The 21,029-nt window shown below is 49.1% G+C and overlaps 1 protein-coding gene across 1 annotated transcript; it reads left to right on the top strand.

The window, feature by feature from the left end:
* The first annotated feature begins 634 nt into the window (after positions 1 to 634).
* On the top strand, positions 635 to 20,692 carry MMRN2 (multimerin 2). Its single transcript, XM_039872300.1, has 7 exons — positions 635 to 857; positions 9,263 to 9,391; positions 9,479 to 9,585; positions 9,688 to 9,768; positions 10,505 to 10,669; positions 10,836 to 12,581; positions 15,640 to 20,692. Exons 1-7 carry the CDS (start codon positions 694 to 696, stop codon positions 16,023 to 16,025), a joined length of 2,778 nt encoding a protein of 925 aa, XP_039728234.1. The 5' UTR covers positions 635 to 693; the 3' UTR covers positions 16,026 to 20,692.
* Positions 20,693 to 21,029: the final 337 nt, after the last annotated feature.

Below are 21,029 nucleotides of genomic sequence, written 5' to 3'. Positions count from 1 at the left end.
CACTTTCATTACCAGTGTCCCAGGTAGGGTAGGGGTCAGGGCCACGCAGACCTGTCAGGCAGGAGTGGCCAACCTCCCAGACTGGCCTGGGCTGCCCAGCCACTTACTGTGAAGCCCACATCCAGGGGTGCAGTAAGGCCAGGTGGAGAATCCAAGGTAGAGCCCGCAAAGGCTTCCCCACGCCCTAGCCTTTGGCTACACATTATGTGGCCCTTAGACAGCTCCCTTCTCCCTCTGAGCCTCCACCCACCTGCTGGCTCCCACAGCGCAGCTATGACAGGTGCTGAGTAGGCATGAAATGTCCCCCACTTCCTGGCCACCAGCATGGATGGGTACCAGTTTCCCTGAGACTGACCAACCACTTCCTGCAACCCCACCTCAACCCTTGTGCTCATCTCCTGACTCCCATGCATACATGTTCACTGGGGCCACCTCCCTGAGTTTCCCACACCACCAGGGTCCCTGACCCAAGTCTTTCCAGGGCACAGGAACCAACTGGGTTGTGGGCTGCCTCTGTGGGGGCCTGAGGTGGGGGTTGGGGGTGTGTGTGTGTGAGGGGGCTGGACTAGACGCGGGTGGGCCGGCCCAGGCCATTTCCTCTCTTTGTTGTCCCTGTGTTTTCTTTTCCTTTCAGACTTAACTTGAAGCAGTTTCTGGAATCACTGGCAGAGGCTGAGTGTGCCCACTGCCAAGATGATCCTGACACTGCTGCTCTGCCTCGGGGGAACCCTGGGCTGGGGGCTGCTGTGGGCCCAGGCCCAGGCCCCCAGTACCAGGTTCTCTGATCCACACAGCCCCGGGCTGCCTGGGGTCTGGAGGGCAGAGGTTGAGGACATCGGCAGGGACCCATTCAGTCGGTAAGAAGGGGCCTGGGCCTTGGGGTGGGGTCATGGTGATGGATCTGAGTCCCAGGTCAGCCAGATCAGGGGCTTTCTGGACATCAGTTACCCATCTGTGAATGGGCTAATATTATCTATTCGCTGGGCAGCTGTGAAGCTGAATGAGGTGCTAGGTGCCAGGCTTCCCTTCAAGAGATTACCTCCAGCCAGCCAGGGCTGGGCACCCTAGGGCTCAGCCATAGGACCACAGGAAATTCCCTGTTTGACTTGTAGCAGAGAATGGGCCTGGGGATTGGGTAGGGGAGGAACACTTCTTGTCATCAACCATTCAGCATGGGGTGTTGAGGGGTCTGTGGTTCCGGAAATTTCCAGCTGGCCTGACAGAAGTTCATATTTTTTGAACTAAGTCAGTCTTGAAAGCCGAGCCAAGGTGAGGCTGGCCCATAAGCCTTAGAGGACAGATACTTCTGGGGACTGGATTTTGATCCGCATGCCCAGGACGACTGGTGTGGGTCCTTAGCCTGAGTCTGAGAGTGAGCAGTGATCAGAGAGGGTGCCCTGTTCCATCTCCCAAATAAAAAGATGTGACATCCAGCAAGCTCTGCTTCAGCTCCCCTCTGGGAGTGGGCAGAATGGCCTTGCCACTGGACCAGGACACTATTTTTAGGCCTTTTGTTTGTCCAGGGCCAGGATCCTCCTGCTGATAAGTTGCTGGGCCTGCAGGTCCCTCCTCACAGTACCCCACAGTCAGAGCAGCAGGTGCCATTTACTGGGCCAGGCACCTTGCCAAGTGTTATCTCAGTTAATCCTCCCAATAGCCTCAGTTACAGAGGAACCTGAGGTTCAGAGAGGCTAAGCAGCTGGCCCAAGGCCACACAGTTAAGAAGAGCTTGAGCCAGGTCCAGATTCTGACTCCAGAGCTCATGCCATGATCCCTGGAGTACTCAAAAGCAGCCCTGGCCCCCAAATGTGCCTATTCCCTTACCACTGCCAACACACACACACACACACACACACACACACACACACACACACACACTTCATTGAGGACATACATATAGATTTGGAGAATGGCCAACTCACACCTACCCAGTCTCCCTGTCTGAGATTGATCATCACGTAAACTTACAGAATGCATCTGCCTGGGACAGTTCTACACAGCCCTGACATTTCAAGGTGAATATATTTGTTGGACACTTTCCTTGAAGTAGATTTGAATATGGAGAGGCAGTAAGTGAGTGCACGCTGACCCCCCAGAGAAGGAGGGGATGGCTGTGTGGAGAGGAATGGCCCCAAGGTAGACCTAGAGAGATCCCATTCCTACCTGCCCCCAATTCTACTCAGGGCTGGGAGGCACAGGTGATTTTTGGTGGGGAACCTACCCACCCCGCTCTGAACTAAGCACCAACCCTCCTCTCCCCAAATCATTAGCTCCATGCTTCTGTCTCTAGGCCTCCTGACCCCGTTGATGAAAAGGAGGATGGGGGACCCGGGTGAATGGGAAGGAAATAGGAGACACTTCTTTTTCTCCTCACTTATGGGCTGCCCTGCAGGGGTCACTCAGCCATTATCTGAGTGGCCCCCGGTGTGTGCAGAGTGTGTGTGGGTGTGTGCACAAGGATACCTTGGCCCAGCAATATCCAGAGAGGTGTCCCAAGCCCTAGTCCCAGGGGCATCCAGGGGGTCCCAGCAGGCCCGCTGGGTCTCCTTCCCACAATCAGGAAGCTTTGGTCCCCTCTGGCCAAGCCCAGGTTGTCAAGGCCTCCAGAGGGGCTGGTGAGAAAGGAAGGAAATGCTGCTCCGGCTTCCTTGGGCTGATTGCTTCCCGTGCTCCTGTGAAGAGACAGGCGGAAACACTGCTCCAGCCTCCCTCCTGCAACAGGGGAAGGGGAGGTGGAACAGGCACTCCTACTCAAGCAGAGGTGCCAACACTATCAGCCACAAGCCTGGTGGACTCACCACCCCTGGCTACCAAAACCAGACTTCCTGCCCTGCATTTGCCTCTCATACCTATTTCTGTGGCCAGGGGCCAGGGCAGGCCCTGGACACAGACTCAGATAAGACCCTCTGTAAGGAGAAGTTTAAACGGAATAACTTGGTGCCTGATGCCAGATTCTGAGGTGGAGGAGGGATGTAGTTGAGAGCTTCCTAGGTCCCCGGGGACTCTGCCCAGCAGGGCCCAGTGAGCGAGCTAGTTACTTGGGTATTGGACTCTGGAAGAGGAGGCTCTTTTGTGCTCCCTGGCTTTGGTGAGTGTGGTGAGAGCAGCAAGATGTGGGCTCCTCGGGCACAGGAAACACAGGACTGAGCCTGTGGAGGGGACTGAACTGAGCCCCAGGCAAGATGCCTCATGTGCATATTGTTGTGACAGCGCTGAGGTCACCACTATTCTCTCCACTTTGCACATTGTGAGGCTTGTGTGAGGGGCACTACCCAGTGCCACACAGTTCCTAAGTGACAGGTCAGAGCCTGGGCCCACCTTTGCTGGGCTGCCAATCCTTGGTGTCCTCTGTCCTGTCTCCCCCAAGATGAGTGGGAGTGTAGGAGATGCTGCTCTCAGCATCCCAGCTGGCCCCGGCCCCCAGCATCATCTTCCCCTTACCCACATTCAAGGCACATTTGTGATTTTCGCAGCTGAGGCTCAGAGGAGTCACATGTATCGCACGTATTGCTGGGAGTCATACAGGAGCCTGGTGGAGCCGAGGCACGCAGCTGTACCTCTTGCACTGGTTCTTGCTCTCTGAGGCACAGGACCCTAGGCACAATGAGGGAAGACCCCCACTTGTTGTGATTCTCACAACAAGAAGGGTGGGGGTGCTACTGGCATCTGGTGCGATGCTGCTCAACACCCTACAATACGCACAGCACAGTCCTGCACCCCCACAACAAAGAATCAGTCAGTCCCAAATGGAAGACCCCCAGAGTCACACTCAGAGAACCCTGGCTCTGGGCTGGATGTCGAGTGGGCCGCAGGCTCCTCTGCCAAGGCCCCTTTCTGGCTCAAAGCTCTGCAAAATTCACCCCTGGAGTGATCACATTCTCAGTCGCATTCAGGGCCTCAGAGAACAAGGATGCTGAGAACATGCCCTCCTCCCCAAGAAGACTTCAAGGGCAGCTAGAGGTGGGTTTTAGTGGCCGATTATGAGGCACTTATGTGTCCCAGGGGGCAGTGGCAGCAGCACATTCATAATTCAGAAGGCTCTAGCTAACAGCCTTTTCCCTGCTAGAAACTCTCTGCCTTCCCCATAGCCCCTCCCTCTGCCCCCAAGGAGAGGCCAGTAGTGGGAATCTTCTCCCTTTCCAGGACTGTGGGAAGTGTGTATATGTGGTGGGGTGCAATGCTGAAGGTCACCCTGAGTCCAGGGACAGAGAGGGGAGGAGAGCCCAGGTCTCCCAGCTTCCATTAGAAGCTACAAGGGATTTAGCCACCTCTCTCCTGCCTGGGGCTGGGCATCAGGTTCGGGCCATGTTGGAGGTCCAGGGCAGGCCCAAAAGTGGTTGGAGGAACCCCACACTCATTTCTAGGCTGGCGCCTGTCTCTCAATAAAACACTGTGAGATGAGGGTACAAGGAGAGTGCGGGCCTGAGACCAGGAGGCAGTGAAAACAATGGGGCACCTCAGCAAGCTGGGCTTGGGGGTGCCGGCTCAGAGGGCCAGCAAGAAGCTGCCAAGAGCTGGAGGAAACCAAAGCAAAGGTCAGGAATGTTCCCAGGGCTTCTGGGCCAGCAGCCTGTACTGTGCCAAGGGGATAGGGCTGCCAAGGGAGGGGGAGCGTGGGCAGAGAGAACAGAGGCTGCTGGAGCCTGATTTGGGCAGGTCAGAAGAGAAAGTTCCTGGGCAGGAAGGGTGGACAGCACTGTTCCCAGTTCCAGGAGCTCGAGGTGGAAAGTCCCAGTCAGTCCCTGGCAGGCTGGACCAGCATCAGCACGCCCAGGACCCAAGCCTCTGGATCCTTTGGAGCAGTTCCGAGGGTATGCAAGGAGTAAACTTTATTTCAAGCTGTTTCTCAACCTCAGACCTATTGACATTTGGGATTGACTGATTCTTTGTTGTGGGGGTGCAGGACTGTGCTGTGTGTATTGTAGGGTGTTGAGCAGCATCCCACCAGATGCCAGTAGCAACCCCACCCTTCTTGTGAGAACCATAAATGTCTTCAGAAGTTGCCAAATACACCTGGGGGAAAGTCTCCTCTCCCCAGTTGAGAATTACTGGTTCAGAGAAACACTTACTCCAGGGCTGGGCCCATATTCCAGGAATTTCCACAGGGCCCAGTGTGGGGATGGGTGGGGCTGAAGTTTCTGGTCCTTGAAACAGTCTGTGCAGGCTGAGACCTGGGCCCAGCACTCCCACAGTCCACTGTTTCAGTGTTGAATAAAAATTCTCTGCTTAAAATCAGGGCCAGCTTCGTGGGCATGCAACCTAAGCAGTCTGCATAGCGCTTAGCACTCAGAAGAGCCCCACACTTAGTTGAATCTCTATTATTGACTCTCATTTCATTTTGCACTGGATCCTACAGATGATGTAGTTGGTCTTGTGTAAAATATATACTATCTGTCCCTTTCTAGAAAAATTTTGCCGAACTTCTGGGTAGAGTCCAACCTATAAGGTTTGTTGAGACAATCAAAAGCCCCAGCTCCTTCTAGTCCCCCAAAGCAATGACTTCCATCACTTCAGGTGATTGTTTTGGCATTTACCTCTGGATCTCTAATAATATGCTCATATGGCTACTTCTTGGTAAGCAGCATTATCTATGATTCAGCTCTTATTCCACTTCCATACCTCCACCCCAACACGCATTCACATATGTGCCTGAGCACACATCCATGTGCACACACGGGCACACGCGCTTCCCATCTATCATTCTCCCATATTGTCATTTTGAGTATTTACATTCATATGACTACATATACTACTTAGAGTTGAGACTTGAAAAAACTATGAATCCTCCCACCCCGTGCACTTTTGGTTTTCCCTGGAGGAAACAATTATCTTTTTTTCTTTTGCTTAGTTTTCTGTGTCTTTGTCATATTCTAAATCTCAGTCAGTTGCACACATCTGAGCTCACCTTTCATCTGTGTCAGGTGTTTGACCACCTTTATCCTTAGAAACACCTCCTCTCTCAGAGCTGCAGCTGTGCTCTAGTCTGGACTGGGCCCCTTGCCCACTGCCCATCATTGTCCTGGGCTGTCCATGCACCATCTCCCTGGGCACTCCCTGCTGGAACTCCTGTTTCCTGATGCCATGCTTTCCTCCTTCTTGGTGCTATCTCTTGTTTTGATGGAGCACCTCTGGCACAATGGTACTCAGTGTTTTAGAATGGCAGTGTTTTAGAATGACCCAGAGGTCTTTAAAATGCTGATGCCCAGGCCTCAAACCCAGAAACAAAATCTCATTTAACTTGCCTGGGCTCTTTTTCTGGTGGGAGAGGGGGGTATTCTTATTTTTAAAGTACCACGTGGTGGTTTTGATGTGAAGATTTAGTGGTAAGATTGAGAACCACTATTCTAGTAGCTCCCTGATGAGAGATTCTGGGGAGGAAAATGTTTTGAAACCTGGCATGCTGAAAGTGTCTTTATTCTGCTCTCCTTACCTTGACTGATGGTTAGGCTGGGTATTGGATTCTAAATTGGAAATCATTTTCCTTCAGTAATTTGAAGGTAATTCCCTGTTGTATTCTAGTTTTTAGTATTGCTGTTGAGAAGATCAAGGCTATTCTAATTGCTGATGTGTATGTGTATGTGTGTGTGTGTCTTGGTTTTTCTCTCTGGAAAGTGTAGACTCACTTTGATTCCCAGAATTCTAAAATGTCATAATGATGTTTTATTTTCATAGTAATGTGGGTAATTAGTGGGCCTTTTGACTCTGAAAATCCAAGTCCTTCACCTCTGAAACATTTGGTTCTTTTTCATCGATGATTCTGTCCTTCTGGTCTCTTTCTTTTCTCTCTCTGGAACTCCTGTTGTTTGTATGTTGGATTTCTAGCACGGGTCCTTTATTTTTCTGATCTTTTCTCTCCTGTTTTTCATCTCTCAGTTTGCTCTTCTTTCAGGGAAATTTCTTTAACATTACCCTCTAACGTTTTTATTATATTTCTTTTGCATTTCTACTGTTATGTTTTTAATTCCCAAGGGTTCTTTTTGTTCTCTTTTTATATAACTTCCTGTTCTTATTTCTTGGATGCACTAGGTTCTCTTGTCATCTAGGACTTTTTTTTTTTTTTTTACAGTAGAAAAGTTTTATTAGAAGGGAAAGTACACTTCCAGATGTGGAAACAGGCCTGAGCAAGAGAAGCGTGGCTCAAAAAGTCTCGTCTGGTACTATTAATGCAAACTTGCGAGAAGTTCTCTTCTCCCTGCATAGTCTTGGATTTTAGCAAGTTGAGTTTTTTCCATTTGCTTGTTTTGACTTCCTTCTTTTATAATAGAGATTTTCCTCAAGGATCATCCTTGAATGTCTTCTTAAGAGTAGAGAGACTGAGAAGCTGATTGGAAGCTGGGTATCCGGATGGTGCTTTCTGATCTGTTTTGTTATAGGTTGCTTTGCTGGGCTATTTCATTGGTGGGACCCATGATGTCAGTGTCTTTAGGTCTTTCTCTTGAGCAGGGTCATTTCCCTGACAAGCTTTTGCAGTTTGCTGCCAAGAGTATAAACCCTGGCTGCCAAGCTTCTTGCAGCTGAGTGGAAAAGCAGGCTGGGGCGTGTGTGTGTGAGTGTGTGAGTGTGAGTGTGTGTGTGAGTGTGTGTGTGTGTGTGTGTGTGTGTTGGGGGTGGGGGTCTCTGCACTCAAAATAGATATAATCACTCAGTCCACCTCAATTCTTCTCATCCCTCCCTGGCAGCATCCCTATGTGAGTGTGCCTGATAGCCCCAGATCAGAGATCAGCTCCAGAGAATAAAAGCTCAGGCCCAATAACCACTCTATCTCCAAAGCCCCTGAACATTGCTTCCTAACTTCTCATAAATGTGGCCATGTCTCTCCATAACCTCCACCATCATTCAGTGCAAGCTGTCTGTGTCTCTGACCTAGATTCCTAACAAAACCACCTATGTTTTGTCCCATTCTGTCCTTGTTGAACCAATTAATGAGTGAGGGTGGCTCGTTCATGTCACTTCCCTGCTTAAACTTCCCATGCCTTCAAGACACAGTTTAGTGCCTTAGCTGGCACTCAAGGCCTCCGTAGTCTACCTTCTTACCTCTGCATTCTCTCCTCCGCAGCCCCCACCCTCTGCACCTCTGAAGGGTCACACACTTCTGTTATAGCTCTTGCTGCTTCAGGCAGCCCAATTATCACCTCCTCCTGAAAGTCTCCTCAGGTCCTAACACCTGTCACACCATCTAAGATTGCCTGCTCTCCCTTGGGACACTGAAGGGAAGGTCTGCACTTCTATATCAGCACTGAATGCTGTTGAGCTTGGGCTCAGCACCTGGTACCCATGAGGTGTTGAGCTAAACTGAGCTATGGGATCATTGCCACTAGCAGCTCTGGAGAGCTCTGCTCTGGGAGCTGACTGCTGGGGAAGGGCCTTCTTCTAAGCCTGTCAAGTCTGCCACTGGATCAGTGAGCTTGGGCTCTATCAGCAGTGAGCATCTCCACACTCCTGGACCTACAAAGCATGCAGAAGGAGAAGCTCCCTCCTGGTATTCTGAATGCTGAGCGTGATCCCCAAATCACTCTGTAGGACCTCAGCGTTGGTGACCTTTCCCAGAGAAGGGAGTGTACGACCTAGCTACTTACCCCTACAACTATTTGAAAGTCCATTTCCATAATGGCCATAATGGGGCATGACCAGGGAGCGGTGCTCTTCCTGCAGCTAGGTCTCTGGTGAAAAAAGATGTGAGTGGTAATTGGGGAGGCTGCTGGGGCAGTGATTCAGGGTTCCCTGAGCACTTTTAAGGAGCCAGGCACTGAATACTCATCCACCCACTTAGAGGAGGGTATTGCAATCTCCTTTGGATAGATGGAGAATGGAAACTCCCTAAGTGCCTCACTCAAGGTCACACAACCAGAAAATAGGAAAGATTTAAACCCAGGTCTCTCTAGGCCCAGTGGCACCGTGCTGCCTCCCTGGCACCAGGAGAAACAGCGAGAGCCCTTCCTGCCTCTGTGGGTAGTTTTGCTATGACTTTTGGGGGTCTCCTCGGCCTCCCTGTGCTGTCCCTGAGGAGGCTTTCTGGAAATTGACGGAACAGGTGCCTTTGCAGGCAGGTTTTATGGTGCTTCTGCTCTGGAGCTGAGAAATGAATAATGCAGAACACTACCTTCTCAGGTTAATGGATTCCAGAATCCCTGGCATTGGGTGGGGCAGGGAAGTGGGGATGGGGTACTCTGCACTGGCACCCCCTGTTAACCTCTAGGAAGGGTTGTGGGATGGGAGCCTTGGCATGGCTCAGCAGCCCTCTCTTCTGGCTCGATTTTTCCAGTAACTGGTGCCCCTACCAGAAGTCCAGGCTGGTCACCTTCGTAGCCGCTTGCAAAACAGAGAAATTCCTCGTCCACTCGCAGCAGCCATGTCCTCAGGGGGCTCCGGACTGCCAGAAAATCAAAGTCATGTGAGTGGGGGCAGGGCAGGGTAAGCCATTGGTCCGGTTCCCACCTTGGTTCACCCCGGAGTCACTGAGCTAGCCCTCTTCCCCCAGGTACCGTATGGCCCACAAGCCAGTGTACCAGGTCAAGCAGAAGGTGCTGGCCTCCGTGGCCTGGAGGTGCTGCCCGGGCTTTGCTGGCTCCAACTGCCAGTACCATGGTAGGTCTCACTGTGGTCCCCTCCCCGCTCAACCTGTGACCCCAGAGGTTGTGCAGCTCCTTTGATCTCTTGGGGTAAACATCTGATGCCTCTTCTCTGCAGATCCCACTGGGATCCCTGAGCCTGCAGATCTAGCTGATGGCCTCCAGGAGACTTGGGATGAGCCGGTCAGCTTTGAATCTGGTATGTTGCTTTCCTGGATGATGCAGGAGGGAAGACAGGCAGAAAGAACCCATGTACCTAAACCCTATCCTCTGATTGGGTGGTGCCAGTTTTGGAAAACTTTGCCCCCGGAATCAGCAGAGGCCCCTCTGAGGGCATCGCCCTACCCCATAACCAAGCAGGCTAGGTTCACAGGGCCCTCAGTGACCTGTCTGCTGGTAAAGCACACGCACCCTTTTCCTTGACCTCATTTTCTAGGAAGGACAATTCATCTGGCACCTTCCTTGCTCCCTGAGCTACACAAGCTCCCATGACCTGGAAGAAGCCTTCCAACACCCCTGCCCCACAACCAGGGTCAGGAAGTCATGCTGTCTCTGTTCTTGAGTCAGCATAGGAGAACTACCACAAGATCCCATTTCAAGGCAGGGCCAATGATGAGATGGTGAATGACTTTTATTATGTGATGAACTCCTATCTATTGACAAGGGCTGTCTAAAATGATGTTGAGAGGCCACGTCTATGTTGCTGAGGAGGAAAATGTGCCATGATTGATGAATCATATCTGCTATGGGTGTGGGTGGCAGGGTAAGAACTTACCATGTATTTGCCCTTCTGGAACTAAAAAGGCTTCTAAGCTCCGGCTCAGAGGCCATCAGCATACACTTCTTTGCTCTGAACTCTGAAATCTTCTCTGAACCTTATGATTTTCCCAGGCCTGGGGAGTTAGCCCTCAACACTATTTCTTATGTATCTTCAGGCCACCCAGTTACAGAGACCAGTAACATTCTGGTACAGCAGGAACACCCACTGAGAGATCTCCAGAATGACATTCACCACATGGCAGACAGCCTTCCAGGCCTGTGGAAGGCCCTGGCAAGCAACCTCACAGCTGCAATGACTGAGGCAAATCAGACAGAGCTTGGTGAGTGTCAGGCTCCATGGGCTGAGGTAGAACCTGATCGCGCCCAGGAGGATGAGTGGGAGGGGAGTCAGGAAGGCCCAAACCTCAGAGGACCCCCTCTCTAGTCCCAACCTGGGGAAGGTATCTGCTCTGTCAGGGCTTGTGTCAAAATGTGCATCTGTTGCAGAGTCTCCTGTCAGATCCTTGGAGCAAGTGCTGCATTTCAGCCCCATTTGGAAGAGCTTTAACCAAAGTCTGCACAGCCTCTCCCAGGCCATAAGAAACCTATCTGTTGATGTGGAGACCAATCGACAGGCCATCAAGATGGTTCAGGAGAGTGCTGTGCCCAGGGCTGACTTCCAGGAACTTGGTGCCAAATTTGACACCAAGATCCAGGAGAATGTCCAGAGAGTGGGTCAGCTGCAGCGAGACGTGGAGGACCGCCTGCACGCCCAGCAACTTTCCCTGAGCCACTCCCTCTCTGAGGTTCAGGCCGATGTGGACACCAAGCTGAAGAGGCTCCTTAAGGCTCAGGAGCACCTGGGGTCCAATGGCAGCCTGGTGGTGGCAGCAGTAGGGGCTGCAGCAAGGCCGGAGCCAGAGAGCCTGCAGGCCAGGCTGGGCCAGCTGCAGAGGAACCTCTCCGCACTGCATCTGGTCACCAGCCGCAAGGAAGAGGAGTTACAGAACACCCTGGCAGACATGAGAGCAACCCTAGCGAGGCACGTGGATGAGATCAGGGAGCTGTATTCTGAATCCGATGAGACCTTTGATCAGATCAGCAAAGTGGAGCGGCAAGTGGAGGAGCTGCAAGTGAATCACACGGCACTGCGCGAGCTGCGTGTGATCTTGATGGAGAAATCACTGATCATGGAGGAGAACAAGGAGGAGGTTGAGAGGCAGCTCCTGGAGCTTAACCTCACCCTCCAGCACCTGCAGGGCAGCCACGCAGACCTCATCAAGTACGTCAAGGACTGCAACTGCCAGAAGCTCTATTTCGACCTGGACGTCATCCGGGAGGGCCAGAGGGACACCACACGCGCCCTGGAAGAGGCTCAAGTAAACCTGGATGAGCGGCACCAGCGGGATGGCTCCTCCCTGCAGGCCTTGAGCAGCACAGTGGCCACCTTGTCGCTGGCGGTGGAAGCACACCAGGCGGACGACGAGCGGGCGCGGGCCGACCGGGCGCGGCTCCGGAGCCAGGTTCAGGCGCTGGGCGGCGAAGCCAGTGCGCTGAGGACCGCCGAGGGTGAGCTCCGCGGTGAGATCCGCCAGCTGCACAGCTCCTTCGCGGCGCTCCTGGAGGATGCGCTGCGGCACGAGGCCGTGCTAGCTGCCCTCTTCGGGGAGGAGGTGATGGAGGAGATGTCCGAGGAGGCACCAGGACCGCTACCCCTGCGCTATGAACAGATCCGCACCAGCCTCCAGGATGCGGCCAACGGGCTGCGCGAGCAGGCGCTGGGCTGGGCCGCGCTGGCCGCCAGAGTGACAGCTCTGGAGCAGGCTGCAGGAGGTGGCCGGCAGAGCCCCGAGCGTCTGGAGTCCAGCCACGACACAATGGGGCTGGCACAGCAGCTCCAGCGCATAGGCTCCGACATAAAGCGGCTGGAGCAGTGCTGTGAGGCCTCCTGGGCCACTGCCCTCAACAGCTCCCTGGAGGATCTCCACAGAGCGCTTTCCACGACTCAGCGTGGCCTAGAGCAGCACCAAGAGCTTTTCCACAGCCTCTTTGGGAACTTCCAAGGACTTGTGGCAACCAACGTCAGCCTGGACCTGGGGAAACTGCAGGTCATGTTGAGCAGGAAAGGGAAGAAGCAGCAGAAAGGACTGGAAGTTCCCCGGAGGAGGGACAAGAAACAAGTAGAGCCTTTGGCCTATGCCCATTTCAGAGGGCCATTGCTGGGTGCCCTGGGAGCAGAGCTCCATGAGGCAGGTGAGTTCCTGGCCCCTGGAGACTGGGCAAATCTAGGAGGACAGGGCTGTCTGCAAGCAGCTCTTCTGCCTCAGAGGAGGACTGGGGTGAAAGAGAACAGGATGGCAGTCATGACTACACAGGGCTTGGCCTTGCCTTTGACCCACTTTCCATTCAGAGTGAGGGACATCTTAAGTTCCCTGGAGTATAAAGAGGTACAAGTCACAAGAACCAGCCCTCAGTGAGCAGGCAGAGCCACTCCATGTAAACCTCTGAGGCTCATGTATACACAGCGGGCTGATGCCACTCTCTATAGAGCAGGGAGGGGAATGCCTCCTTTTCTTCTATGCCATACCTCAGATCCCTCCACCTCAGCCATTCATCAACCCCACTTCACCACCCCCCACCCCACTCATGTGTCTAACCAGTGTGTGGATGGGGCTGGTGTCACCTGCCATGGGCAGCACCTCATTAAGAGATGAATACAGCAAAAGACCTTGGGCCTTGAAAAGAGCTCATTCTGCTAACTGGCTGGTTGGGGGCTCCCTCTAAAACTCAACCCAAGCCACAGTCAGGTTAGCTCGAATGGGTGCAGAAGAAAGATAGAAGATGGGAAGACCCATCTTTCTTCCCTGCACTAGATCTCCTGCAATGCCCTTCTTGGGCTTTGCCATGTTGAATCATCACAGCAGCTCAAGAATGCATCAACTGCCATCTTTCCTAAAACTGAGGCTCTGTCAGGGATAGTGTCCTATTGAAACAGCTAGCGAGAGGCACAGAGGAGCCCTGAACCCAGTCCAGCTGTCTCTAGGGTGCTGGCTCTTCCCAAGGGAAAGGCCTTCAATGGCTGGTCCCTGCAGGGCCCTAGGAACCTGGGCCTGGGAACCCAGTTCTGAGGCTGAAGTGATGTCAGCCAGCCTTCCCATTCCCCTTCTTGAGTATGGCCTTGGGAAGGGGATCACTAGTTTCTGTGCTTCAAGTGACTCTCCTCTGACAGAAGCTGGCCTTGGGGCTATGGCCACCTCCTTGCCCAGACATGGGGCTAGATACAAGGCCACCATCTGGGCTATCTGTACCCTGAGTTAGCCTGGCATGTGGGACATCGTTACCGAAGGTCCCACCCCAAGCCTGCTCTGCTCCCACTGACCCTCCATTATGGCCCCAAAGGCTGCGTCTCACTGGGGGCAGTGAACAGAGCACAGGCTCTAGCACCACTTGTCTCGGTTTCTGCCTCTGTAAAATGGAAGAATCACACCTATATCAAAGGGTTGTATGAAGATGAACAGATACATTTACCAAATGCCTAGCACAAGGCTTAACATTTAGTAGAAACCAGTTAATGTTTTCCTGTTTCCCCAGCATTCTCAGGGTTAACTCTTCCATCGTTTTCCCACTTGTGAGTGCAAGGCCTCAACTGCTGATAGTTTAGGAATTTGAATTTACCACTACAATAATTTGTTATTTGAAAAGAATTTTTTCCCCTTAGAATTAAAAATTCCCCCTTATTTGTCTTGCAGGAAGGAAAGCCACAGGGCTTGAATTTGCCTACTAGCAAATCAGGAAGCACAACCCTCCCTCCTTCTGAGGACAGTTAGGCCCACTGGCTAGTTGGCCTAAAACTCAACCCCAAGCCACAGATTGGCTTGAATGGGTGCAAGAGGGACCAAGCACCGGTAGAGGGCGTCTAGGCTGGCCTTCCTTCGGCTGGCAGAACGCCCCACCTCCTGGGTGCTGCGGGAACTGCAGGGCCAGCAGTAGGCCTTCGATGTGGCACAATCTTACATAAATGAGAAAGTTTTCTGAACTCTAATTCTCAGAAAATCTTCTAGAACTAGAAAGGAACAAAATTTTATCATTCACAAGGCTATTGCTGGGCCTGAAGCCAAATTACTAAGACTCTAGTTCTGAGACCTAAATCACTAACTGCTATGCAGATTTTCCTCTTTTAGGTAGGCTTTGGTTTCATCCCTGAGGAATGGGGAGTTTGCTCTTAACAGAGAGACAGAGAGAGAGGGAAGGAGAGAGAGAAGAGGGAAAGCAGCAGAGAGAGAGAGGGAAAGAGGGAGGGAGAGTGAGAAAGTGTACAAGCGTGTTGAGGGAGCACTACAGAGGAATGACCTCGTCAGTGCCAAGGCCAGTGTCATGGCTAGAACCTCAGTAGGACTCACCCTTCCTGTCCGATCTTCTGTCCCTGTCCCTGTCCCTGTCTGGGCATCTTGGCCAGACAGCCCAGCCTGTTCCTTCCTCACTGTACCTTCACTCTCTACACAGAAGGCTTCTTCTGGCTTCATGCTTGTGTTCTCTTACTTATTCTAAGGCTGGCTAAAGTGCTTCTTCAAGTGGGAAGAGCACCAGAAATCAGGAGATCCAAAGACAGTTCCCAGTTTGGTCATTAGTTAGTGCCATCTGGAGCAAGCTTTCCCTTTCTAGGTCTGTTTCCCCATCTGTAACCCCAAGGCTCTGTGCAACATTTTGAAAACATTAAGATGACCAACTTGAAAGCTTTTCTTCCTTGGTCCCACCTGCTCTTCTCTAAGGTCCTGTGTCAAACATCTGGCAGGAACCATCCTTCACTGTTCCTTAGTTATCTTACCAGTGTTAGCATTGTTACCTAGAGGATAGGTACGTTTTCTCTTTCCCTTGGGTACCTCAAGATCCCTAGCAGTAGTGACAGTAATATGAGAGTCAAGAGTGCGGGGTTCCTGTCTCAGTCTGCCATTGATAAGCCATGTTAAGCATTGGACCAGTTAGGCTCAAGACTCAAAGTGTCCTCAGTCAGGGGTACTTATGTCTCAAGGATGTTGGAAGGAAAAGGGATCAAACAAGAAAGTGCTTTTAAAAAACTACACCAGTAGAAACAACAGACTTGTATTTTCCTTTCTCTCAACTAATGAAATACTAAGAATTGGCCTGTTAGCCCCCACTCTGAGATATATTGCTCTTGGGGATATCTAGGTTATCTAGCAATAGCGAGCTGTTTCTAATGTTAATAAAGGGAGGAAGGTAGGTCTCAGGGTTTAATTTCCCGTCCAAGGAAGTGAGGAATCGAGTCACTGAGCACTTTCTTCCTGCGTTCCAGGCTCCCCTGTGGCCTTCTATGCCAGCTTTTCAGAAGGGACAGCTGCCCTACAGACAGTGAAGTTCAACACTACTTACATCAACATAGGCAGCAGCTACTTCCCTGAAGATGGCTACTTCCAAGCCCCCGAGCGTGGGGTCTACCTATTTGCAGTGAGCATTGAATTTGGCCCGGGGCCAGGCACCGGGCAACTGGTGTTTGGAGGTCACCATCGGACCCCTGTCTGTGCCACTGAGGAGCAGAGGAGTGGAAGCACGGCGACAACCTTTGCTATGGCGGAGCTGCAAAAGGGTGAGAGAGTGTGGTTTGAGTTAACCCAGGGATCAGTACTAAAGAGAAGCCCACCAGGGACTGCATTTGGGGGCTTCCTGATGTTCAAGACCTGAATACTGGGGCCCAGCTCTGACCAGACGTTGTGGACTTGCCCAGCTCTCCTTGAGGCTCTGGCCAGGGTTGGTCTGGAGACCATCAGGTTGCTCTGGCTCTTCCCTAGAAACCTTCTGCAAAGAGCGGGCCTCCCTCTAGATGCACTGTTTGGGTATTTCTTAATGATGAGGACTGGAATGCTTCTCTCTGGGCGAGACCTTCTCTCCGGGGAAGTGTGAACCTCGGCGCGGGTGCCTTCTGAGGAGCATGACTTGGGCTCCAGCAACTTGATGCACCCTGTATTCTTCAGCTTCTTCAGTGTTTTGCTCCGCCTGTGACTGGAAACTTCCATACAACACTAAACCGTTCTCTCACTTCAGTCTCCCTGATCTTATGCTAGAAAATCATTCTTTCCTGGAAGGAATATGTTTAAAATAGAGGTGACATTTTCAACAATGTTGGACACCAGTCTCCAACCACTAAAGGGCAGTAGGAGAAAACCAACCTGTTTGCTCTCTGTCAGTCAGAAATGGAGATAGTACTGGTGGGGTTAACCAAGGAAAACACAATTAGTATTTTTTCCTTAGTCTCAGTCCTTCCTTGAATTTATCCATAACTTTAGTTTCCCTTCTTTTTCTCCTACCCTCATACAGGATAAAGGCCAAGAGATGCCAACCATGAACTAAAATATAGATTTCACCCTTTTACTTCCTCCAATAGCTTATGAGCAGCCTAATTCTTATTAGCCTCTCTACCAGGAAGGGAGCTGAGAGAGGGAGGGAAAGAAAGATTGTAAAAATATCCATCAATTTCATCGACTTTGGAATAAAGCAATGTCCTTCAAATCTCTGCCTGGTTTACTTATGGAGAGCAAAAAGATTTGGTAAAGTAGGTGGAAATGTGGGACAAAATGAAACTATTTGGGATAAATGTGACTTTCATTATTCAGGGCCCTATCTTACTTCACAACTTTAGTTAATTCTACATAAAACACTCTGAGGCCTCCAAAGTAGGCCTTGACATTAATATTGGATTAGACAGTACATACAGCTTAGAGTTGCAATTACTGCAGTATCAACATACGGTTTTCAAAAAACTGGATTCTAGAGCAACAGGCTTGAGAAAGCAGTCATCTAGTTGTCAGAAAATGTTTATGTTTTGTAGTAAGTATTCAATATTTGTTGAATATACTCTTCTCCATAAGAAAATCAAATGGGCTGGGTAGTGAAAAAGGACAGGAGTTGGTTGTCAGGGTTAACAGGGTGCCAGCCCTTCTCATATTTTCTGGAGGTCATTAATTCAAGTAATTATCCCTCAGGATTTAGTCACCACTAAACTTGGTGTGCTCAATGTACTTAGACATCAGCATTAAAAGGAACAGTATTCCAGGCCACTCTGCCACTGACAGTTTGACATTGGAGTAAATCACAACCTGTAGCATGAGGTGGTTTACCTGACAACTCTTATTAAGTATTCTTGTATTTTATTATCTTGACTGCACTTTCAACTCTCACCTACCTGCCTTTCCAAACTCTTGCCAGGGGTTCTCACCGGGTGCAGGTCTGTTACCAAGACCAATCCTGACCCAAAGCATGACATATGTGGCCCATTCCAGACCAAAGACTGGAAAGCCAGTACCAGGTCACCCTTGCTGCTAAGAAGACCACACCATGTGTTCTTTCTGCTCAGTATTGCTATTATTGGTCAGGCCGTGCTGATGACTAAGTGGAAACATCAGGGTGATGCAGTCTTATTTAAAATTTTCATTTGGAATTTATTGCACATAGAGTAAATTGATCTTCCCCATAAAGGGCACATGTCCTCCAAACCTCATATGGCTGGTGCTCTTCAAGAGAGAAGTTATACATAGAAGTGCTAACTGATAAGCTCTGCCAGCAGCATGAAAGTTGCTCCAGAAGTTTCTGGGATGAGAATTAGAGGAACAATGAGTTTTAGACAGAGTGCTTTGCCTGTAAATTTCACAAAACCTTAATATAAAGTTTAAGTGCAAATTTTCTATTTTAATACTTCTATAATTGGGACTCCAGATCAGAATGAATTCTAAAGTTCATTTCATAGATTTCTTATCTCCACTAAGGCATCTAATATCTCCGGTGGAATCTTTTTCACTGTCTTCCAAGTAGATGCCCTGTTACCCCAGGTCAATGTTAAAACACCCTTCACTTGTGGCATCCTAAACAAGAGAGCTCACTGAGTACACAGTAGTATCATACCTTCTCAAACCTGATAGAAAAAAAAATAATAACAAAATACCACTGAAAAACAAAAAAGGGTACCATAAGCAGATCAGAAAATTTTAGTAATTCCTAAAAAGTAGGAAGTAGAAGGGAAACAGCAACATGAAATCATAACCCCAAACTCTGAGACTGTTAGAGGGATGGGAGTGATTTCAGGGGACCCCAAATTCAAACCCAGCCCCTCACAAACTTGGGAGAAGGGCCCAGTCAGTCCCTTTGTCCCTTGCCTGTGCAAAGCAGCCAGCAGGCATCAGCAGTGGTCTCTGCTTTGAGTTAAGTAGTGCAGGTCAATCCTGAGCCTCAAGTTGGGGTAGCTACTAACTCTCTGGAGACAGGAAGGTCCCACACCCAGATGACACTTATAACCTTACTGAGATCAAACCCGAGGGAGTCAATCCAAAGATGAGTTTCCACAAACCACAACATAATGTCGAAATAACTCCTGACCTTTATTTCAGAAAACACCATGTAGGGGATATATGGTCTTAAAGCTCTTCTCTCATCTCCTGAAGCTCCTCTGGTATCCCATGATGTTTATCTTGAGATAAACATCAAAAACTCCTCTGGGAGCTCTAGTCCCAGTACCCCACCCTTCTCCATGAAGAAGCTCCCCCAAACCTGGCCTGGCAATGACAAACTCTTTGGGGCAGGAGAGTAAAGGAGGTAAATAAATGGAGTGGGGGAAAGCCTGAATCCTGTTGAGTAGGCAGAGAAGAAAGGATTACTTACGTTTGCTCTAACAAATAGCTATTATTCCACACTCTCTAATAAAAACAGGAAGCTGAGGAACATGGAACTGAGATGAACAAGGATTCACTAATACAAAAATGAGCAACTAGCCCCAAATTGCCAAACATTTGTAGAAAAGTAGTGTCATGAATAAGATTTTGGAATATATAAATCTCTCAAAAAACACAAAAAATTGTAAACATAAATGTTGATTATTTGCAACCCAGATCCTGGTCGCTCCCCTAAAAGGAACCAGGGTGCCCTGGAAAAATGGCTGGGGTAAGGAAAGTACCAGATGAGCCTGGAACATCTTAATGTGACAAAAAGCAACGCGTGCTTTAAAAATGATGAGCACCGGTCAAAAGCACTCAGGAGCTAGTTTGAACTCCCAGTAGCCAAGTCTGGGTCAATTTGAACGTCAAAATAAATAATGATCTAATAAGACTATAACTCATTGAAAAAAATAAGAATCCATGAGTCCATAATGGTATCTACATCATGGCCTCCTGATGGGATGCCCTGAGAAGGATAGACATCATGTCCACAAATTCACTAACCTTTACTCCAGAAAATGTCAGTATCACAAAAGACAAGAGCTGGAGAAGTGTTTCAGATTGAAGGTGAATAGGGAGACAACTGAATGTAAGATACTAGATAGATTCTGGACCAGAAAAACATGCTCTCAAAGACTTTAATAAAATGACTGGCAAAACTTAAAAGGTCTTCAGATTATGGTATTGCTGGTGATTGTTATGGTATCGATGTAAACTTTCCTGATTTTGAGAACTGTACATAAATGGTTGTATAATAGATTATTCCTGAAGTATTTAGGGATAAAGAGGCGTGGGCTCTGCAAATTTAGTACAAGTAGTTCAGAAAAAAGTATGTGTATATATGTGTGTACACAAATTCTAAGATGAGCCTTTGTGATTTTTGTATACATTCACAGAATGAAAAAGCGATTGTGGCAAAATTTATAAATCTGGGTGAAGGGTAAATGGCATTGTTTATACTATTTTTGCAACTTTTCTGGAAGTTTGAAATTCTTTCAAAACAGAAGTTAAAATCTGGTTGCTGAAATAAAAAACTCAGTAGATGGGCTGAAAAGCAAACAGTAGGATGTAACATAAAAGAGACGTTATGAAATCTGTTAGAAACATATGGGCATCCTAGTATTTGTCTAATAGTTTTAGAATAAGAAAAGTGAAAGAAGGGATGAAATAAATAATGGAAGTTCCCAAATCCAAGGAAAAATTAAAAGGACCCATTTACTACTGAGTAACAGAATGTTTGTAACTAGACATACAAGTTAAACTTCAAAAATTGTTTCTTGTATGAAAAATTAAGTTAAATTACAAAGAAGTTAATTAGATACATGTCACATTTCTCACTGGCAGTAAGGGATGCTGGAAGACCATGGAGTAAGTATCTTCAGAGTTAGATTCTATCTCCAGCCAAAATACAAGCAAAGTATGACAGAATCAAATATAAAAATGGCTTTGTGTTTGACTGAAATGTATTCCACAACAGTGGTCTTTTCTGTCACAGCTTGTCTCTTACCATTTTCAACACTTACTTGGATTTTAGTACAGGAGAGTAATAGAGAACAAAGCAATAGATGTACTTTATCAATCCAAGTCAGCAATCTGATTCTAAATTTGCTTTAAAAAAATGGCTCCTCCCTCAAAAAAAAAAAAAAAGGCAAGTTCTTTCTTCTTTTACCTTGAAAATATTTTCAGTATAAGAATTTCATATTGACTTTTAAATATTGGTAACATTTCAGGTTGCCTGTGTAAAATTTAGGATGAGTAGTGAAGTGGATGTAAGGGACACCGGGGTATCTGGAATTGCCTTGAATTTCATTTTGAGCATACATGGGATACTCTGAGTGAAAGTAACTGGACAAAGACCAGGAAGATGAAGTTCAGAGGAGTAACAGGTAGGCCACACATAATGCACCTAAAAATGAGAATAGCAGTTCCTACCTCAAAGGGTGATTATGAATTAGCCTTTCAGCCCTAGTCTCTGCGTCTGAAA

This window comes from Pteropus medius, unplaced genomic scaffold (genome assembly GCF_902729225.1).
Source record: "Pteropus medius unplaced genomic scaffold, Ma_sr-lr_union100, whole genome shotgun sequence".
Classification (NCBI taxonomy): Eukaryota; Metazoa; Chordata; class Mammalia; order Chiroptera; family Pteropodidae; genus Pteropus; species Pteropus medius.
This window is presented reverse-complemented; position numbering and strand designations above follow the sequence as displayed.